The sequence below is a fragment of the Opisthocomus hoazin genome, chromosome 1, assembly GCF_030867145.1.
Source record: "Opisthocomus hoazin isolate bOpiHoa1 chromosome 1, bOpiHoa1.hap1, whole genome shotgun sequence".
NCBI classification, from domain to species: Eukaryota; Metazoa; Chordata; class Aves; order Opisthocomiformes; family Opisthocomidae; genus Opisthocomus; species Opisthocomus hoazin.
In genome coordinates, this window is record NC_134414.1 from 147526857 (window position 1) to 147548525 (window position 21669).

Consider the following 21669-nt stretch of genomic DNA (forward strand, 5'->3'; position numbering starts at 1 on the left):
GCTAGGGGGAAGCTAGCTCAAGTCTGGTGGAGCAGGACCATAATGAAGCAACAGCTGAGTCTAATTCTAGCTAGCAGTTATTGCCTGTGTTTCTTTAGCTGTGTGTTTATGGACGTTTGTGGGATGTTGTTTTTCTCCTCTGTTAGGCTACGTACTTTCTTTAGTAATTAGCATAGCTTGAAGATCTGCTGGAATAAATAGATGAGGCCTTTGGCTTACAGAGAATGGCATGAAGAGGCAGGTAAGCACTTGGAGTGATGCCGTCAACCAAAACTGGACGCTTGTAAAGTACATGCTTCCAAGGGGCTAACCCTGCCAACACACTCCACAGCAACTGCCTAACCCCCCCCCCAGCAGTAACCCCGGTGAGTGGCTCCAGTGCTTCCCGCCGGCACCATCTAGACCATTGTGGAAGGCCCTGGCAAGCAGGTGAGCAATTAAAGAGTAGGGAGAAAAAGTAGCCAGCCAGTTTTCGAGGAGTTCCCTGCCCAAACAATCCTTTTCCCAGGATATATGAAGATGATTTAGTTGAACCAATTTTCATGAGAGAAAGACCAGGAGTAAGCCTATCCATGTAAGAGCTGTTGAAACATAGCAGTTATACTTTAATTTACATGCAAGATGATTTTCCAGGCTCAGACAAGCTTTTCAGAGCCACGAAGAGCAAATAAAACACTTGGAAAAACTAGTGAAATATTTGCAAGAACCCTCACACAGAAAACATTGGAGAGATGAGAAGCTCTGTATTTAGGAGACCGCTTTAGGACACAGGAATTTTAGGCTAAATTTTAGGCCTCCTTGTTTCCAACCATTACAGCACAGGGATTTCAGTCTTAACTTCTTTCTTGTAGGGGTGAGGCTGCTGCTGGTATCAATTTGAGAACATTCCTTATCTCATCGCACCTAAACAGCTCCCCAGGGGCATGATCTTCAACCTAGAGAAAGAAAGGCAAAACTGTTGGATGACTTCAGTGGGTTGTGCCTCAGGCTCCATTCGAGGAAGGAAGAATTCAGTACAAAAGTCATCCCAGAAATATACAGTTGGGTTTAGCAATGGCAGGGCCCTTCCCAGCTGTTGAACAATTTGACAGCCCAGTCGAAAATAGCCACCTAATGCATGTTCCTCTAGGAATAATTTCAGTGATGTGTGAGTTTTCTGCCCTTTCATTGTCAGCTTTATTTCCAGGAATGTTTTCCTTTGTTTCAGCCAATGCTTTCTGCCGCAGTGACTTATCTGACAATAGGTTGCAATGAGCCTGCTGCTTCTCTCCTTTCCCAAACACAGTCCTGGCCTTCTTATCTCCTGTATCAATGAGTGACGTACCTTTAAACGCTGTACTTTATCTAATTAAAATGAGAGTATAACTTATGCCCCTTTTGTAACCAGACCATGCTCATTCCTTTAGAGTAGTAAATTGTTTATCTCTTCTTGCCACTTCTTGTGCTTTTTTTGGGGGCTAAACCCTAAAGAGTGGGAGGGGAGGGAATTCAGAGAATGAGGAGGAATAACACAGCTTGTGCTCCAGTTCTGACCTCGATAACAGTGAGGAGAGCAGGAATTGCTGCCTTGACTGCTCGTCCTCCAGGACAGCAGGAAAAGCAGATAGAGTAGCTAAGCCTGCCTGGAGCAGGAGCGTGACAGAGCAATGTTGCTGGAGGGCAGGAGCAGGATCACTGTGGCTTTTATTGCCCCCCTGGGGCTCCATCACATCTGCCTCAGGTGGATGAGAAGGAGGTGCCACAGCCCTCCCAGGTGCTCTGCCATCTAAACAGCAAGCCCACAGGGCAGGACAATACCTGTAAGTGGAGCTTAAAGACGGTATCTTTTCTTCTATATGAACCCAAAACAACAACGAGAGGATCAGACTGCTTGAAAAATAACCCTTCCTACTGTAAGAAAGTTGGCTTTGGCTGAACTCAGCTGGAGCTGAAGAGTTCATCCCACCCTGCAGCAGAATCATTTGTGAGACCACGAGACTCATCTTTATCTTCAGGGGAGGCTATGTCAGGGTGCATCAGGAAGGTTAAAAATGCCAGGTAGATTTGCCTCCTTTTTTAAGCGCAGTAAGGAACCAACAGAGTATTCTTGCTGTCTGTACACAGCTCATTGAAAATGCAGCTTCTAACAAACAATAACATAAAATGAATGCTTTCCTTAAAGGTACATCTGTGAAAGCATTGTTTCAGCATCCAAATAAAAAGTACTATTTATATTTCCAAAACCGTTCTGCTTTGTCAGCATCAGCCTATCTGCAGTGATAATCCATTTATCCCAGCCGTAGTGCCATTACACCCAGGTTCCAGATGGAACTGAGGAATGGGCAGAGAAACTAAAGACCAGATTTTTCAAAAGCTGCTCAGGGACTGAAAAAGGAAGATAGGTCACAAAAAAAAATTCAATAGATGTCCTAGTGTAAGTGAAATCACAAGGTCCAAGTTGTGTTTTCTCCAGCCGCAAAGCCAATTTAAGCATTCCCCACATTTCCCACAAGACCACCTTCTGCTCTCAGTTTGGCCACTTTGGCTGTTGGAGGCATCATGCCTTTCTCAGAATGAGTGGAACGATCACGATTAACCAAAAGAAAAAAAAAAACCAAACAAACAGCCTTGGAGAAAGAGCATCTTCTGAATCAGGATAATTTAATTAATTCCACGTAGAGCTTATCCCCACAAACACGTGAATCAGCATGACTGGGTGGGTGGACTTGGAGAGCTACAGACTAGGGGGTGACAACAAGAGACCTGGGGGGAAGAGATGGGTGGGGGAACTCGAGGGAAGGGTAGCCTTAGAGACCAACAGCATTTAAATATTATAGGGTATAACACTGGCTACCCATCTGCCCTGCTGGGCATGCTGATAGCTCTGAAAATGTAGTTGTCCGTTATTCTGGACAAAGCCAAACAAAAAGCATGGCGAAGCATGGGACAAACCACATCTTGAACTGGCTCCCTAGCCACTGCATCAGCCTTCATAATGAGAAATTGGAGGTTTTCTTACTTGTCAGATTATAGATTCCCAGGGCTGTGTTTCCTCATGTCTCATATGATGTCATCGTGAACGGTTAAGCAAACGCAGACACAGTATACAGCACTCTGCAGGGCAGTAACGGGAGAAAAAAAATGTATATTGCTGTATTCAAATGCTGGCAGAGAAAGTGGAATTGTTTATATTCTCTCTGCTCACTCTAAAAAGATCATAGGGTGAAACTGAGGAAGTGTTCTTTAAAAAAAGCATTAAAAGAAAAAGTCAGTGATGAGAGGCTTAGCACTGGTCTGAGAAAATAATAGAAGTTAATATCACCATAACTAGAAGCTTCCTTAGTCCTGAAGGATCTCTGAGCACCTGGCGTTACCCACTGCAGTGGCACGTACCCACTGAACCCCAGGATGGAGGAGAGGATCCTAGCAGGGAAAGATAACACAACACACTTGCAAAACTGCCGTGAGATCTTTAACGTTCACCTAGAACAAACAGGAACTTGGTGTTTGCAGCCTCATGTAAAAGGAATGAAGAGAATTCCATCACTAAGGTCACTTTAAACTGGATAAATCACTGAATGAGATAATGACTGGAAGAGTCCTGAATATGACTTGTTATCTTTGCTGTCTACATAATTTCTATGCACAAGAGAATCTCACAAAGATAACACCTCAGATTTTGGGGGTGTAAGTCATTATTCAGCATGAATAATTGTAGCAGAGCTTCCTCTTTAATACAGACTTTTAACTAAGTACAGCTAATTAGCTAGCTGAGACCAGAATAACACTCCCTGTAGCTACTGCACTCTGGGGAGGCAGGGCCAGGTCTCCTGGCAGCTGTGATGAACATCGTAAACTAAGTTATGTTAATCCTCCAAGTTTCAGACTTGAGAGAAGTCAGAGGTTTTACAGCATCCATTATATACTACTGTGGTTTTCATTTTGTTTGAAAGCATATGATGTTTATTAGCTGAATGCCCTTAAGCATTGGAAAAGCAGAAATTTACCATTTAAATTTAGATCATGCTTTCCCCCTGCCACACACACACATAATTTTAAAGTTTACTCTGAACAGTTCCCAGGATTGTGTGTCCAAATTCCAAGCAGAAGGCTAATAATAACCCCTACATTATTATAGGCACCAAATGAGTGCTCATAAAACTGTAGTTGCAGCCAGAGATAGGAGATGATAGTTGTTTACCAAAACAATGAATTAGTTTAAATTCATTTAATGCTGTCACTGGTAGTGGGAGCCAAGCACACGGCACTGCAGTATACTGGCTGGACCACTTGGCAGTGTTTATCTTTTCCCATCCAAACATGTCCTAGCTCTGATAGGAAAACATTGCTTCCACATTATGGGATGAATTCATCTTCCTACTGACAGTGGTTGTATGGGATAGGCAGTGATGTGAGACCAGGCAAATCACCAGTTAGGCTTTAGATTTAAACCAGCTTTGATCACTCGTGATTTATGAAAAGTTGCTCTCTGCCCACACCTGCACTTCCAGCCTTCTCCACAAAAGAAAAGTGATGCTACAGGTGATGCTGTGAGATACCATTAGGTGGCTGCAAGTTCCATCTCCCTTAGGGTTTTTATTGCCTGTGGAAATGAGCATCTCTACAGAACGTTAGAAAACCTTTGTTCAGATAGAGCTTTCTTCTTCAGCTAATCATTTCTCCACTTTGCAACATAATTCTTTGTGCTGTGAGAAGGAAGCAGGTGGTCCATGGCATTTAACTTATGTTTTATGTCAGTTGCTCATCACAGCCTTTTCATCATTCACTTTTCTTGTTCTTTAGCATCACAGACCCTACTGTGGAAATGATACTTTTACCTCTTAAAGAGCTTCTCTGCTCCTACTGCTGTGTCTCTTAATTCTCCATGTCTAATGGCAAAGCTATTTGCTGTAAAAAAAAAACATTGCTGGTACAAACAAAACTTCAAGATTCCAGGCGGCAGCCAAGTAACAGGAACAGATGTCTTAACAACACAGAAAAAAGGAGGGAGGGTAAAAAAAACCCATAGCTAAATCATGACAACAGCCGCCAGGACATTTGCCACCAGTTTCCATGAGATGCTAGAGACAGTTGGAAGATTATACACCATGTTGCTAGTAACTAGTAGCACAAGCCTGAAAACCATTGTGGTTTATGTCACTGTCTGACATATCTGTTCTCACGTGCCTTTCTCCACTCGTTCTTCCGGGAACCTCTCCAGGTGTCTGGTTCAGGTACTTGGCAATGAGCCACAGAAAGAAAACAATTCCTTACCTTCTGCCTTTAAAATTCCAGGTAGCCAAGGAGCTGCAGTGTAAAGTCAACTAATAGCAGAATTTGAAAAGAATGGGTTCCCATAAGTATTGTATTGTGCACTGTATTAAAAAGATGTAACATATATCAATGCTTATGTCATCAGGCTTATAGAAAAGAGCATCATGAAAAATCCATGAGTCAGTTCTCACTGTATTTTGTTGCTCTAATTCTTCATTTCCCTGTGACATAGGCACCTTACAGGCATGCATCTATTGATTGATGAGCCACAAATCAGTCAATAGGGCTGATATGAACTTCTAGTGTTCACCTAAGCTCATTTGTCAAAGAAAGCTGGAAATTGCACAGGACATATGATCTTTCAAGATTTTCCCGTATATCGTACTCCAGCTGGATTGTAATTGCAATGTAAAGTTTTTCCAGGTTATCTGACACTTCCATGGAACCAAACCCAGAAAGCTAGGGCGTGCACGTTAAAGTAATGAAGTATATCACAGAAAAAGCCAGGGAACAGCTTGTTTTTCATTTGATGCGAGCTGTAGTCTCATCTGATAAAGTATACACAGTCTTAAAATAAGTCAAGAAAATTATTCCAGTCAGGCTGAGAAGAGAGTGATAGATAGTTCAGACTCTGACCACACAGAAACAGCCAGTATTGCCTACCAAAATGAAATAGGGAGCTCTGCATCCCTTTACATCACCAGGTTTCTGAGGCAAATGAGAGAAGAAGGGACACTTTATGCCTTTTCTAGTTACCATTTGTGCTGCTCTGTACAGACTTAGTGAAGCAGTAGCACAGCAGGGCGCTTTCACAAATGTACTTTTGGCCATTGTGAAGGTCAGAAATACAGGCAGTGATCCAGCGTTAATGCCAGTGGCCTTGCTCGCGGTATACTGACTGCCCTTTCTTTCAGGCTGACTCACCAGGGCCTAATAAAACCCTATTTTTAAGCATTTAGAATTACACTAAGTCTTCAGCCTAGCAGCAAAAGAGTAAATTGCTCCTTTCCAGAAGGAATTTTTCAGACCAGGACATACCAAGTGAAACAAAACATCTTTTGCTCCTGGCAAGAACAGGAGTCAGCAGGATAGTGAAACACCAGCCAGCCCCACCCCCCCGACTATGCAGCACTAACCCCAGCATGGGGCAAATCGGTTCACTGAGCTCCTTACCAGCAGCCTCCCCCTTAGGCAGGGGTGAGTATTTGTGGCCAGGTTGCATCTGGCAGCCAGGATGCTCTTGCAGAATGGCTGGGCCTTGTGAACCAGTCCCTACCCTGACCAAGCATTCACGCAGAGGTGGCTTTTCACTTGGTTGGCAGAATTTCCTTATGTCTTTTGGGTGTGAGACCATGCTCCCTCCCCTACTCCCTGTGAAAGTGGTCCACAGCTCTCCCAGGACACGCAGACCTGCTCTAATAAGGCAGCTTCACTTCTGTCCCCTTTCTTCCAGTTCTTCCTATTTATCACTTGCCTTCTGAGCCTGGGAAGGGAGAGAGAACCAGGATCAGAGCAAGAGCTGAAGGAGAGCCTTAAAAAAAACCCCAACAAACCAAGCCAACAACCAAAACAAAACACCCCACAACAAAACAAATAAACAAACAACAAAACAGCAACAAAAATCCCCACTCCTGCACTGGCTGCTGCTTCCTTCTGTGCCCGTGCGTGTTCCTCCCTCTGCACCGGCAGGGAACGAGACAGCAGCTCCACACCATCCTAGGGGCAGCTCAAGGCATCTCCAGAATGGCCAGCCAGCCCTGCCTTCTCAGGAACCCTTTCAAGTAATTCACCTTCCCTGTGCCTTGAGCCAGGCTCAGCACTGGCAGAGCAAAATCAACTTGGAACCCTCTTGGGACGTACAGATCAGCTGAAGCCGAGTGGCTGCTGAATGCTGCAACCGAGAAAGTGCATCTTTGCCACCTCCCTGTGACAGTGGCATCTGGTTCAAAAGACACAGTTTAATCCCACACATTGCTCCAGTGCAATGTAAAATAATACCACAGGAAATAAACAAACAGAAAGGTGGCTAGTGAGGTTGGATTTGTTTCAAATCTACACTGCCGAAAATACAGGTTCTTTGGGAAAAAAAGAAGCCGAGGTGTTCAGGCATTATTTGAAAGAGAAATCTAAAAAGCTAGCTTCCCTCAAAAAAAAAATGGCCTTTTTGTTCAAAGTGCGTTTTCCATTAAAAATTGATTCATTCAGAAATGCTTTGACAATACCAGAAGTTCATCCTGCTACCTAAAGTATTATAGAATTCTCTCCATTATTTCTTTCTTTTTCCTTTTTAAAGATGACATACTAATTTGACCAGGAGAGGAGAGTGGCATGTTTTCTAAAGTCAACACTGGGAGAAATGTTAAGGGAAAAAGTACAAAAAAGCTACAACTCCATGAAAATTTTGCCATCTTCTCATTGTCTTAATTAAGTACCTGATTTTTTTTAAAAGCTTTCCACTCCTCCTTTCTTCTGAAAATACTTTCTTTCTTTTTTGATTTCTTTCTCAAATAAATAAAAATTAAGCTTTTTTTATTTTTCACCTGGAGATGAGGGGTTGGGGTTTACATCAATGTTTTATACTGAGAATCTTGTTCTGCTTTACTTTGTCCAGTATCTTTCAAATGAGCATACAAATTCAAACCTTAGCTGCACCAGTCATGTAGAAACCCAACAGTCGTTTGTGTGATTTCGTCCGTAAGCCTTGCTTGGCAGCCGGATCACAAATATACTCTGTCTCAAACACACAAACATCTGGAGGTGTTACCATTAACTGTGTTTTGGAAAACCAGATGTGTTAGTAATAGCACACCAGAAAGTTTAGTCTTCACAAAGGGGCAACATAACCAGTTACACAATAAAGTCAAGAGAGGAGAAATGCTAGAAGTATGGATATTACACAGTGTGTTCCTAAAAGGATCGAAACCTTTAGATACACCAGTCTGATCATTTATCTTTTATAGGAGAGGAGTCCTGTGGAATAAACAGCCTTATATTGGAACAGACTGTTACGGAATGGGATCACATACTATAAATTAAGCCTCCTGCTTGCATTACGTATGCAGCAACCGTTGTAAAAGAAACGCCTCCAGCACAGAAGGCAACGGGTAGAACATTACTGCAAAAATCCTCCCATTCAGTGGAGATGGGGTGAATGACTATTTTTTGAAATTCACAGTAGACTACTCCAGATGAACATACAGAGAGGTTCTTTTTATCATGAAATTACCACACCAGAAGCAAGACAAGAAAAACATCCTGCTATTAACATCAGGATGTGGTTAGAATCAAAGATTTTGACAAACAACCCCTGTATTTTCTGTATTCGGTACTGAATAAGGAAGGTGGCCTTCATTCTGCCTTTGCCAAGATTGCTTTCTCCCCAGTCTCTGAGTAGTGGCAAATTTTGCCTCTAACCTGGAGTCCAGACATCTGTCAGTGAAGGGAGATGTTAACAATTCCCTAACACCAAACTTGATTCATGTGAAAGCTGCAAGCCTGTGAAAGCAGGACCAAGGCATAGCTAGATGTTGCAGAAGAGCTGGAGCATCCACAAGACCCCGTGCCCGGGCATACGCAGGGAGGTCGCACCCCTAAGCCTGGGCAGCCCGTACATGGCCTGGTGTGTGAGCGAGAGAGCAGCAACACACAGAGAGCAGAGCACAGGGTTAACAATCACCCTGGCAAGAAGTGTGGACCCAGGGAGAGCAATTACCCTCGTGCAAGGTGGGAAATAGATGGCTTACCTTTCTGTGTCATGAGCACCTGCAAGCATTAGTTTCATTGCACTGAAGTCAATGATTTTTATGTCCATTTTCAGTGGTGGCAGAACTAATGTGCATGCTCTGATAAAAGCAGTTTACTTCATTCCTTGCAGTTAAGAAGCGCTTGCAAAATAATATGATGTAGTGCTTCCTTCCAGTCTGCTAAGACAGTTGAGATGAAATTAGTGAATACACCATGCTATGGACTGCCAGAGTTTTTCAGCTGAGCTCCTTGAAACAAGTTACTTTTCTCCAGACCTTTCCCACTCAAAAGTTCCTATAATCAGGTACTTCCCACAGCAGTGAAATGCAGTCACATCTGAGATAAACTGAAATTGCCACTAACAAAAGAAACAGTCCCCAAAACTTTGTAGTAGAAACTGAAAAGTAACAGCCATTTTAAAAATGACACTAATTACACTGATCAGGCCAAAGGATGAATATCCTGATGAAAACTGCTAAAAACCACAAATGAGTAGGACTGTGGTCTCTGTCTCTTCCACAGTAGCATGGTCCTTCCAAACAACCTGTCAAAAGAAGGTTGGTTATTGACATTTAGTTGACCAACCTACTGAATTAGCATCTGAGGCAGCCTTTGAAGTCCTGCTGTATGCATATTCAGCAAGTAAAATATTATTTACTGTAAAGATAAATCCAATATACAGTGATTCAGTTTTAAGTTTTAAAGTATGTTATTGTTTGCGAAGTACTTGAACATGGGATGTTGGTTTGGTCCATGATCCTGCTGTGGGGATAAAAATAGAGATTTGAGACAGGTATTCTGGTCCCTTTTTACCCCACCAGAACAAAAAGACATTTGACCCATTTTTGATATGCAGATTTGGGTCCACAGAACTGAAGGCCACATCATTACCACTGAAGAAGGCGTACATTACACTAAGCAACATAACCTCCTGAAAGGCAAGAGCAACGCCTTTCATCACATAGCCGTTCAATCCTAGTCTGTATTTACTATTATACTATATATATACACACGCTGTTACATATATGCTGCTATTCAGTATATATAAGTATATTAAGAAGCATACACCCGATATTTATATTTAATTGATATAGATGTATCTAAAAGTATATGTAGCTTTTATATTTATATCATCAGTCAGTGGAGGATCTCTGTGTGCTGTTACAGAAAAAGACATACAAGCATACACAGCAATTTCTCTGAACAGTTCACTGCTTAAGACAGTGAATAAAATATGCATAAAATATGCAGGGTTTGAGACAGCAAGGCAGTGTAAAACAGTCCATTTTTATACTTGGTACAGTTCTTCCTTTCCCTCCCCACTGATCTTGGTTTGCTGCATTTCATTTACCTTGTAGTTTACTACAAGCGTGTTAGGTCTCAACAGCAGCAGTGACCACAGTAAACAAACCAAGAGAGGAGGGAATGCAGAGGAATCCTCCTGTTGTCGTCTCACTCACCACTCATGCCCCCCATCACTGAATTGCCAGAGGTACTGTCAAAACTGAAGCAAACCCAGGCCCACAGACACAGAGCCAGAAGTGATGACTGTGCGTTTGCATCCATGACACACCAGGATCAGAGAAGGACTCTGCATTATAAGCTCATACTTGTCACCCCAAAACACACACCCCTAAATGACCTGCACTTCCAGGAGCAAATTAAATTTTCATGGTGCTGCCTTTAAAACAATCCTTTACTTCCCACAGCCGGACATAGAGCTGTTCAAGGAGGCAGCACATTGCATGCTGGAATCCTGTGGCACCACCATGCTGCAGGCTGGGTCCCGCCACGTGCTCCAAGGGGACTGAAATTCCAGTACGTGAGGGGCCACTGAGAGGGTGAATGGGAGATGAACTCTTTAACAAAAATATACATTCTAAAAAAAATTGAATACCTCATTTGTGAAAGTGCCTTTTGATCATTATAACCTCTGGTTTTAACCACTCTGGTTCTCCTGCCAAGTATGGTTTACTGATGGCACATCATCATGGCACCAGGAATGGACTTGTTGAGAAGTTAAATAATGGGACTACTTTCAGACCATTTTTGTAGCTGAAAATTCTCATGATATAAAAGAGTCATCATACAGTTATTTCACTGTGGAGAACTGTTATTTTTCTTAGAATAACTTTGAACTCTGTAGCTTTTGGGGAAGGAGGATGTTTATCAAATAAAACCCTGCTTCCATTCTTCCCCCAAAAGCTCAGCTTGTATTAGCTGGAACGATAACAAATTTGTGATGATATGTATCCAGGCAGATTGTAAATTTAGCCAGAGCATTTATGTATTACTAAATCCAAACAAAGATCTAAAGCAAGACACAAAACACCAAAAAAAAAGTTCCAAAAGATACGGACTGAGATTTTTAAAGCTGAGTAAGGGATTCACCCACTCCAGTACCAAAGAAATTGATTAATTATGTGTTTGATAATCTCAGTTTATGTGCCTAGTTAATTCTTGGTATAACTTCATTGTCTTCAGTGGAATTACAGTGCAAATGTATTTGACAGATAGTCGTGTTTCTTCTCCAAGAATAACTTTTAAGGCAGAAGGTTTAAACATGAGTGAATGAAAGTCTTGGGCCAAGTTCTGCCCTAATTTAAACCCTGTACGGAACAGCTGACTTGGAAGTGAGGGTGTGAGGAAAGGCAGAAAGAGACACGAGTCTGTTCTTCCTTTGCTGGGACATTACATCAATTCCCTTAGGTAATGGTCACGTTGCCGAAAAACACAGTGGGAATCCAAATTGCAGTTTTTTGGAGATTCTTTCCTTCTAAGCCTGCAAATTCTTGTATTTCACAAGCAGTAAGTTTTCAGGGAAAAGCCTGGACTAGTCTCAGTGGAGGACCATGAAATTCACTCCTATTGGGTATTGCATTGATGCAAATCCTGCCTGCTTCAAAATGCATTTCATCTTCTTTGAGGCTAAACACTGGAAATTATCATTTTAATATGAACATTGTCTGAAAATGCATTATTTTCTGATTAAATTGTGTGAATAATTCCATTCTCAACCTCAATGTTATTTTGAATCAAACCCCAGCATTTGGATTTTTTTTTTAGTGTACTGGGTTATTTTTGGCTCATTATTAGTATTCAAGTTAAGCATCTCTAAATAGGGCTGACGGGTCAAACAGGGTGCACACACCATTGCCAAGGTGAGAAAGAAGTAATGCCCATCTCAACTCTTTCTATGCGTCACTGCTAAGGGCATGGGCAAGTTTTATTGCTTTGCCCAAAATGTAATTTATGCCAGCAGCAGAAATCTGAGGGCTACAGCTCTAAGTGTAGTGAATTCCTTATTGTCCTCCCTTCTGATTCTTCTGCTGGCAGAAGTTATTTTACTAAGACAAAAGTGATGTAATCTGTGTACAGATAGTAAGTGAGCTCAACATAAACAAAATGGCTCCACAGTAATACCTCTGCTCTAGGGGGATCAAGCCGGTCTCCGGACTGACAGCCCAAGCGCTTGGATGCCCTTCCCGGCTCTCCTCTCATTGACTGTGTTCAGTCATATCAGATAGCAAAGTCACATGCATTGCTTTAAGACTCAATTAGATGTCAGGGGCCCATCTGCTAAGCACCCCTAAGGAGGCAAAAGTGAAGACATTTCCCATCCAGCGTAGTCTGCAATAGTTATAAACAGACATTGGATCAAGAGCATGAGGACAGGCTGAGGGAGTTGGGGCTGTTCAACCTGGAGAAGAGAAGGCTCTGGGGTGACCTTATAGCAGCCTTCCAGTAGCTGAAGGGGCCTACAGGAAGGATGGAGAGGGACTTTTCACAAGGGTGTGTAGTGATAGGACAAGGGGGAATGGCTGTAAAATAAAAGAGGGCAGATTTAGGCTAGATATTAGGAAGAAATTCTTCACCATGAGGGTGGTGAAACACTGGCACAGGTTGCCCAGAGAAGCTGTGGCTGGCCCCTCCCTGGCAGCATTCAAGGCCAGGTTGGATTGAGCTCTGAGAAACCTGGTCTAGTGGAAGGTGTCCCTGCTCATGGAACCAGATGATCTTTAAGGTCTCTTCCAACCCAAACCATTCTATGATTCTATCTGTGAAATGCAGCTGCTAATATTCAGCCTTGTGAAAATGTACAGAAGTGAAAAGCTCCATAGGATGGGCTGTCACCAGTGCCATGAAGGAGAGCAGGAGCTTTCTCAGGAGCGAGGTGCTCGGCCAGGCTGGGAGTGGGGAGGCTGAGCAGAGCCAGCCCCATGGGGACAGCAGCTCTGCACAGCCCCAGCGTGGTGCCCCCAGAACTGGCGCGGAGCACATGGCTCTGAAGCTGACGCTTCCCCACTCACCCGGGGTTGTGCTGAGGTGGCATTTTCTTCCGTTAACCAGGCCCAAGCAAGCCTTATGCGAGTACTTTATTACCGGCAATGCCTAATGAGTGACTCGCTGGGCTCCCCACTGAGTCCTGCCAGCAAGGGAGACTAATTGCCATCTGGCCTTGTGAGTGGCAGCCACCTCCCCTCCTTGCTTTCTTTTCTTCATCTCCCTCCTGCGTATGCGATTATTTATTAGTTCTGCATACAGACCTCCCTGCTGGAGACAAACACAACCTACTTTTTGCCTCCGCACCAGAGCTTACATCTGTGATCTCCAGTTCTTCACCTCTGTAGCACTCAACGCCTGTACCTTTTCCATCCCGTATACAAAGCTGTACCTCTCTTCTCCCAGTCTCATCTCAGCAGCTGCCGTCAAGTTCTGCCTTTCCTTCTTATCACTTGTCACCTTCTCACCTCCATTATTTGGGCTGCCTCCAAAATCAGCTCTTCTCCCTCTTTTCCTTCAGAGCTGCGGCTCCCACCACCTGTCTCAGACATCAGTGCTTGACAGACTTTCTTCCAGTACCTTTCATCACTTTGACCCTCCTTCAGTAATTTCAATTGACAAGTACAATATTGTCATGGCTAAGTGGACCATGTTTAAATACAAAAAAAGCTGGATGGGTTCTCCCACTCTCTTCTGCCTTTTCTTTCTCTTCATTAGTTACTCCAGGTCCAAGCACAGGCTCAGAGTAAGGCACTGCAACACAGGTAGCACATCATCACTGCTTCTACTTCAGAGTACAGCTGTGAAAGAATAAAGTCTGTTCTTGAAAAAGATGATGGTAAGGAGCCTTCTGAAAGCCTTTCAGGAGAACTTTTACCCTGCATCACTTCCACAGTCAAAATAGGGGGAAAATAAACGCAACCAACCATGCTTTGTATTTTAGTAGCAATTAGAAGAGAGTCATGACCAAACTTTGGAAACATCAAGATGTTTAAACTATTCCAGCTGAGGTAAATTGTGGGGGGAAAAAGTCCTGGTGAAGACATCATGGATGGAAAATAACCTACACAGATCTTCGTGTAGTATGTCATCCACTTTAGAACTGTGACTTGAGAAGCTGCTTTGGCTAAGAATTGCCACATTCACACTGAGGGCCAAGGAGAGCATTTCTGCAAAGGCTAAAAGAATAAAAAATAGGATTTCCTAAGGAAAATGGAAACTTAAAATAACACCAGTTTAAAATTACTTCTTGTGTAGTGATCTCATTTCCTTAGGATCAGCTTCTTATTACCCCTCAAATTGTGAGGCAGGGTTAAATCTTCCTGAAAGCTAATTTTCTGATTGTGTTTAAAAATTGGTTCTGATTAAGCAAAGCTTAATTAATTATATTTATTCTGCAGAGTGTTGCTTTGCCCTACTCTTGAGCATAGAAATCTGGGATGTGGGACATTTCTCATGGCTTTAATTTTGAAAAGGATCAGAACTGGGTTTACCTGTCACCTTTGACTGTCTGTCTGGAACTGAAACAACAACAGAACAATCCCGTAATGTTCCTGATGACAAGGAAAACTTTTCAGTGATTTCATCTATAGGAAATCATAGCTAGTTCAGTGATATCTCTAGCTCCGTTTTGGAAATGCAGAAGGGATTTTGAGTAGTTGGCAGTGGTAAACGCTGCATTGACACCACTACAAGTTCAACGCACTGCTTAGATTTAAGTTAGAACATAAGCAATATCCTGACAAAGCCGTTATAGATTGTTTTTAAAGGAGGTGGAGGGATAGAAAAAATTAAATATGAGGACATAAGTAGCATGATCTTCAAGTGATGAGTAGGCAAAACATAGTAAGGGAAAGTTTTCAAGAATCAAATTATTTTGAGCACCCCTGGTTTGAAGTTTCAAAGCATCCTGATTCAAAAACTGCCAACCATTTTTCCACTGTTTATGGGAAATCCAAAGCATCCAAAATAATGTGTTTCTTTCAAAGGTCATCTGCTTGTAGCACTGTAAACGGAGTTGGTTTTGCTTTTTAATGGTAGAAACTATTGTGACCGAAAAAAATGTGGAAAAAGTTTAGAGACTACCATCGAAAACTTCCTGGTATTCTTTGTTCTGCATTGTTACATGGGTAAATGATTAATGCTGTAAAGAGTTTTGGTTTTTTCATTTTGTTTCCCCACTATAAAAGTATAAAGTGGGCCACAAACGGTGAAAAGGTCTCAACTGCTGCAATAAGCAATGCTGAATTCTGCTTACACTTCAGGGGAGCTGCTACATGCCCATTCACACAGAAGAGTTTGCTGGGAAAGCTTTAAAAACTAGATGAGTTGATGGCTTGTGCAACTCACCTGGAATCTTTTTGTTCCTCCAGCTCTCGTCGTACGCTTCCTGACCAAACGGTTCATCTGGGAGTATGACCCCACGCTAGGTAGGTCGCATTTTATTCTATACACGTGGTATGCTGTATATAATCTCATGGCTGAAGTAATGAAAAGTCATAGAGTTAGAATTCCACGCGTCAGTCAACCTTTAAATTTGCTGTAAATAGCTTCTCTATGGTCATTTAAAGCTGGAACAAATTATTACCTAAGATGGCAGAATAGAGAAGCAGTAATGCACTCAGTTGAAAGCAGAATTAATATATGAGGCACATTTCTGCCCACACAGAAGTCAGTGGGAATTTTACCATTGAAAGCAGTTGCATTAGTATTTCACTCTGAAAATTATTTAGCATGCGATCAGCTTTCTTGCTTTTCACAGAATCACAGAATGGTAGGGGTTGGAAGGGACCTCTATGGGTCATCTAGTCCAACCCCCCTGCCAAAGCAGGGTCACCTACAGCAGGTTGCACAGGACCTTGTCCAGGCAGGTCTTGAACATCTCCAGAGAAGGAGGCTCCACAACCTCCCTGGGCAGCCTGTTCCAGTGCTCCGTCACCCTCAGAGTGAAGAAGTTCTTCCTCGTGTTCAGATGGAACTTCCTATGCTGCGGTTTGTGCCCATTGCCCCTTGTCCTGTCGCTGGGCACCACTGAAAAGAGTTTGGCCCCATCCTCCTGACACCCGCCCTTGAGATATTTGTAAGCATTTATTAGGTCCCCTCGCAGCCTTCTCTTCTTCAGTGTGGGCTGGATGAGTGGTCAGTGAGGTGGATTGGGAACTGTCTGAATGGCAGAACTCAGAGAGTTGTCATCAGCGGCGCTGAGTCTAGTTGGAGGCCAGTAACTAGTGGTGTCCCCCAGGGGTTAGTACTGGGCCCAGTCTTGTTCAACTTCTTCATCAACGACCTGGATGAAGAGTTAGAATGTACCCTCAGCAAGTTTGCTGACAACACCAAACTGGGAGGAGTGGTAGATACACCAGAAGGCTGTGCTGCCATTCAGCGAGACCTGGATAGGCTGGAGAGTTGGGCAGAGAGGAATCTGATGAGGTTCAACAAGGGCAAATGCAGGGTCCTGCACCTGGGGAGGAACAACCCCATGCACCAGTACAGGCTTGGTGCAGACCTGCTGGAGAGCAGCTCTGTGGAAAGGGCCCTGGGTGTCCTGGTGGACGACAGGTTGACCATGAGCCAGCAGTGTGCCCTGGTTGCCAAGAAAGCTAACGGGATTCTGGGATGCATCAAGAGGATTGTGGCCAGCAGGTCGAGGGAGGTTCTCCTTCCCCTCTACACTGCCCTGGTGAGGCCCCATCTGGAGTACTGTGTCCATTTCTGGGCTCCCCACTTCAAGAAAGATGAGTAGCTACTGGAGAGTGTCCAGCGGAGGGCTACAAAGATGGTGAGGGGACTGGAGCATCTGTCCTATGAGAAGAGGCTGAGGGAGCTGGGCTTGTATAAGATGGTTGGCGTACAGATCTCAAAAATTCAGGGGAAAAAAAGAAGTTGTAGATACTTACAGTCAGTCTAGCTACCCTTAGATAAGTGGTTTGCCCTCACTTTCAAACACACATTGTGTCTCACTTTTTGGGTGACCAGGCAGGGACACCAGTCACCAAGAGAGAATCCTCCACTGCTCCCACTTAGCTGTGTTGGTCCTGGCACTTCTGAGAAGCTGGCACAGATATCTCAAAAAAAAAAACCTGTCAAACAGTTGCTCTGGATTAGAGGTCTTGCTTGAAAATTTGGGCCAAGGTCTGATTTCTTAGTACTTAAATTTGCATATATTTGAATGCTCCGCACCAGGGCAAATCCAGTCCCAGAAGTCTGAGATCACGCATCCACATCTTAGAAGGCACCTTCAGAACCTCAGGACTAAGTGATTTGGACATGAAGTAAGGGGCTGGGAAATTTCCTTTTCTCCTGCAATTTGTTGCCATCCTCTTCCTAACCTTTCTTCAGAGGCTCAAATACAGATCACGCTGTTACTTCTTTCTTTGTTAGGGTTCTTTCTCTAAGAGGTCACACTAAAGAAATGGAGAACACCATAAACTTGCACAGCAGAAACAAAGATAAAAGTTTAACATACTTTCTTGCAAAACCTAGGCAGCCCTTTCAATAAAGCAAAGTATCCAGTATTATACTAAATATTTTTGTCTGGTAAGATGAGGGTATGACAGATATCAGAGATCTCATCTTGGAAAAATAAGTCTCAGAACAGCCTGAACTCAAATACATTCTTTTATCTGCTAATATCAATATATTCATCAGTGAATTATGTCACCTGCCTTGTACTGCACAGTGGGATGTTCAGTATAATCTTTTATTAGTATTAGTACTTCTCTATCACTAATATGTCATTTTAAGAATTTGACAATAGAAGAAGTATATAAAGTATATAAAGTGTTTTCTATCAGTGTAGTCCAAGTTCATTAATTTCTTACAGGGCCACTGCATGCCTTGTTGCTTTCCGTAAGTTATTAGCAAGCTGCAAGATTTGTTGGGTTTTGCCCCATTATGAAGGCCCTGTGTCCTTTTTGGTGTACAAGACTTGAAATTTGTTTCTGTTTGTCATAGTTTAACCCAACAGCTGGCAACTAAGCACCAGACAGCCGCTCGCTCACCCCTCCCCTTCCCCTCCAGTGGGATGGGGAGGAAAAATGGATAAAAGGGGAAACACATGGATTGAGATAAACACAGTTTAATAAGACAAAGGAAATACTAGTAATAACACTAATAATAGTAATGATAGTAACAATGATACTAAAGAATGTGCAAAACAAAACATACACCATACAATTTTTTATCACCACCAAATGACTGATTTGCAGCCCAAAAATAGTTCGAACCCCCTGAAAACCGAAAAGCCGATAGCCTCCTGCCGGCAGGCCAGCCCCGTTCCTAAACTGAGCATGGTGTTTATGGTCTGGAATATTTCCACTGGCCAGCCTGGGCTATCTGCCTGGCTGTGTTCCCTCCCTGCTCCTGCACACCTGCTTGCTAGCTGAGTATTAGAAGCTGGAAAAAGTCCTTGATTTACAGCAACAACTGAAAACATCAGTGTTACCAACATTCTTCTGCTACTAAATCCAAAACACAGCAGCTACTGGGAGGAAAATTAACTCTATCCCAGCCAAAACCGGCACACTGTTTTACAAATTAATACAATTGCAAATTAACCATGTCCCTCAGGAGTCTAATTCTCTTCTGTTTGCAAGACCAGAAGCTTTCGTGCAGACAACAGCCCTATCTCAATAAAACAAAAATTAAGCCTCTTCTGATTTACTGAATTCTACGTTCTCATTCAGTTTAGAAGATAACAGCTGAAATCATGTATTACAGTAATTGTGAAGCTAAGTGCCTTAAGTTGCTCAGAGTAAAAGGTTTGAGAAATGCAAAAACTAATAAATTTTTGTAAATTGTTTCCGAATCATAGTAATCTCTGGTGGAAGCTGCAGAGATTGTTTTTTGTTTGTTTGTTTATTGTTTTTTTCAAGCTATGTATCACAACAGGATTCAAAGAAGGCTCTGAAGTGTCAGGATAAAAAATTTTGTGAAGTTCTAACCACTATTTGGGCTTTCAGAGATCAATCCAAAAGGCGCTGTACATTAAAAAACTTTGAGAAACAATGCTTTAAAGAACCCATTTCTGTCTTTATCATGATAATCCTGCAGTAATTTAGTGGCCAGTTACCTGAAAGCATCACTGAGCTGAATTTACTGAGAAGTTTCAGCTGAATAGGTTAACTTCTTAGCAGTCATAGACTGGCAGTTGGGTGGGAAGAGGGATATCTATATATTCCACCAATATAAAAAGTTCTGGTTGTGTCAGTGAGACCCATTTGCTGTACAGGGAGAGTAAGTAGCTTTGTCAAGTCATTTTGAAATGGCAGGAGTAAAACAGATGCAAACTCTCTAGCTACTAAGCAACAGGAGGTTTTGCTAAAAATCACTGGGGCTGTGACAAAAATGTCATATTTTTAGTTTATTTCTTATGTCAGGTTTTCAACTAGTCATTAGCCCTGTGATGCTAGGAATCCCCAGATCATTCCTATTTTTAGGAAAGCTTTCACCAAGCTGTACAAGGCCCAACGGAAATTCAACATTGTCCTAAGCTAAGCATCAGGGTAAAAAAATCTTGTCCTCGTTTAAATCAAGGGTGGCATATTTTAACTGGAAAGGAAAAAACACCCTTTATAAATATTCTTTAGTACTCTAACCTGCCAGAAGAAAATGAAGGACCATATTTTCAGCAGCATCTGGATATACAGCTAGATCTCCAGGAGTCAAAATACCAACCACAAAATAGCATTTTCTGGCGGGAGGAGCATCACCAAATCTTGCAAGCTTTGGCACATGGAGCTGCTGCTGAAGTCAGGGCTTTGCAGCTCTGCCACTATCGTGCGTGATGTTGGATCTGTGCAAGCATCGGTAGGGTAGCTGCACCTTCACAGAAGTACATATCACTGTGCTTTTTATTTTACTGCTCTCAGCCAAGGGGTAACAACTGCAGCAAAGGTCATTTTCTGGGGAGCGTTAACTGTCAGCCTTGAATTCTCCATCTTTTCTGCTTAACTGGCAAGTTACTGTTACCATCTTGGCATGTTTTTATTTTTTGTTTGTGTTTTTTTGGGTTGGTTTTTGGGCGTTGTTGTTTGATTTGTTTTTTTAAAATACCTAATCCCTCAGGCTAAATGGTTACCTGGCATTATCAAGGCAAATCAGTTTCCACTTTCAATCTTTATTTAAAAAGAGTCACACAACTATCCCACACATACAGCAAAATTAGAAGGTCCAAGAAAAGGGCTCTATGTAGAAACAGGCTGGAACTGCACATTTGAAAAATACATACAGTTGCTTTCTAACATATTAAATATAAGAATCCAGCATTAGTCAGGTTTAGCTCTTTAAATATGTACTGAGAAAGAGGGTTGGATTACCACATGGATTTCACCAAAATTTGTTAATATTTGTACATAGATTTTAAATAGAACATAACTTGCAATTTAATAAGCAGATTCACTGTGGTGTTAGAAGACCTAAAAACACTTGGCCTGCTTAGGGGACCACTTGCGCCACAGCCTAAAAGCGCTTCACAGACAGAAGCAACACCACTGTGGTGGGCTTAATACAGACCTAGAAACCTGTGCTATATTTCAGTTTGGCTCTATGAAGAGATACATAGAAGCAGCCTGAAAACAAGCATCCTGATGTGCCATTTCAGCAGCGCTTGCCGGGAACTGGGCGGCAGCAGGCTGATGATTTGCCTGCCACCACGGCGGCTTGGCTCAGCTCGGGGAGGGTTTGCAGCCCAAAAGCACCCGCCTTGTGGGGCTCGGTCACCTCACCACTGCCACAAAACCAGAAGTGCATGAACGTACAACACCCACCAGCCAGCATCGTCTCAGGGATGGACAGGCTCTATGGGGATGACTTCCAAGGTGGAGGTGCAAAGACCGTTATTTGGCTGTCTGTTCTCTGAGTAAACTCTTGGCCTGAACATAGAGGTCCCATGGATTCAGTGACCCAGGGCTTCACACCGTGATTTTCAAGGCTGCTGTGAATAGCTGCTCTCCTCAGTGCCAGTAAATAGGAAGAACAGTCTGGATCTCAGCAATTTCCTCCCTGAACTAGTGGCAGTGTCCAGAATTTAGGGCGCCTTCGCCTGACCTCAAAGATGGAGATATGTTGTGGTTTGCCATCAAACAAGTGATATTTAATTTATTTTAAAATCGGAGAGTCTGAATCAAGAGTAAGCCATCAAGGGAACTTGTTCATTTATTTTTTTCTAAGGAGCAAAAAAGGAGGAAGCCCAAAGACTCACAGCAGTAGACAGATAGCACTGATGGCCTGCAGAATACTACATGGGCAACAACAAATTACCTGCCTCCATAAACCGTGACATGCAGGCAGAATCTCCTGGATTAAATGATAAAAGAAGAAAATTCATCATAGCTATGACTAAGAGGGTGCTTTTTAAAAGATGTTTTACAGTATTTCTCTGAGAACACA

The 21669-nt window shown here is 42.7% G+C and overlaps 1 protein-coding gene across 2 annotated transcripts in view; it reads left to right on the forward strand.

The window, feature by feature from the left end:
- The window catches only part of RERG (RAS like estrogen regulated growth inhibitor), a 114393-nt gene that overhangs the window by 74529 nt on the left and 18195 nt on the right, over window positions 1–21669 (forward strand). For both annotated transcript variants that reach the window (XM_075440616.1, XM_075440626.1), the window contains exon 3: window positions 15654–15710. In XM_075440616.1, the coding sequence (XP_075296731.1) occupies window positions 15654–15710 (57 nt within the window). The remainder of the gene's footprint in view (window positions 1–15653; window positions 15711–21669) is intronic.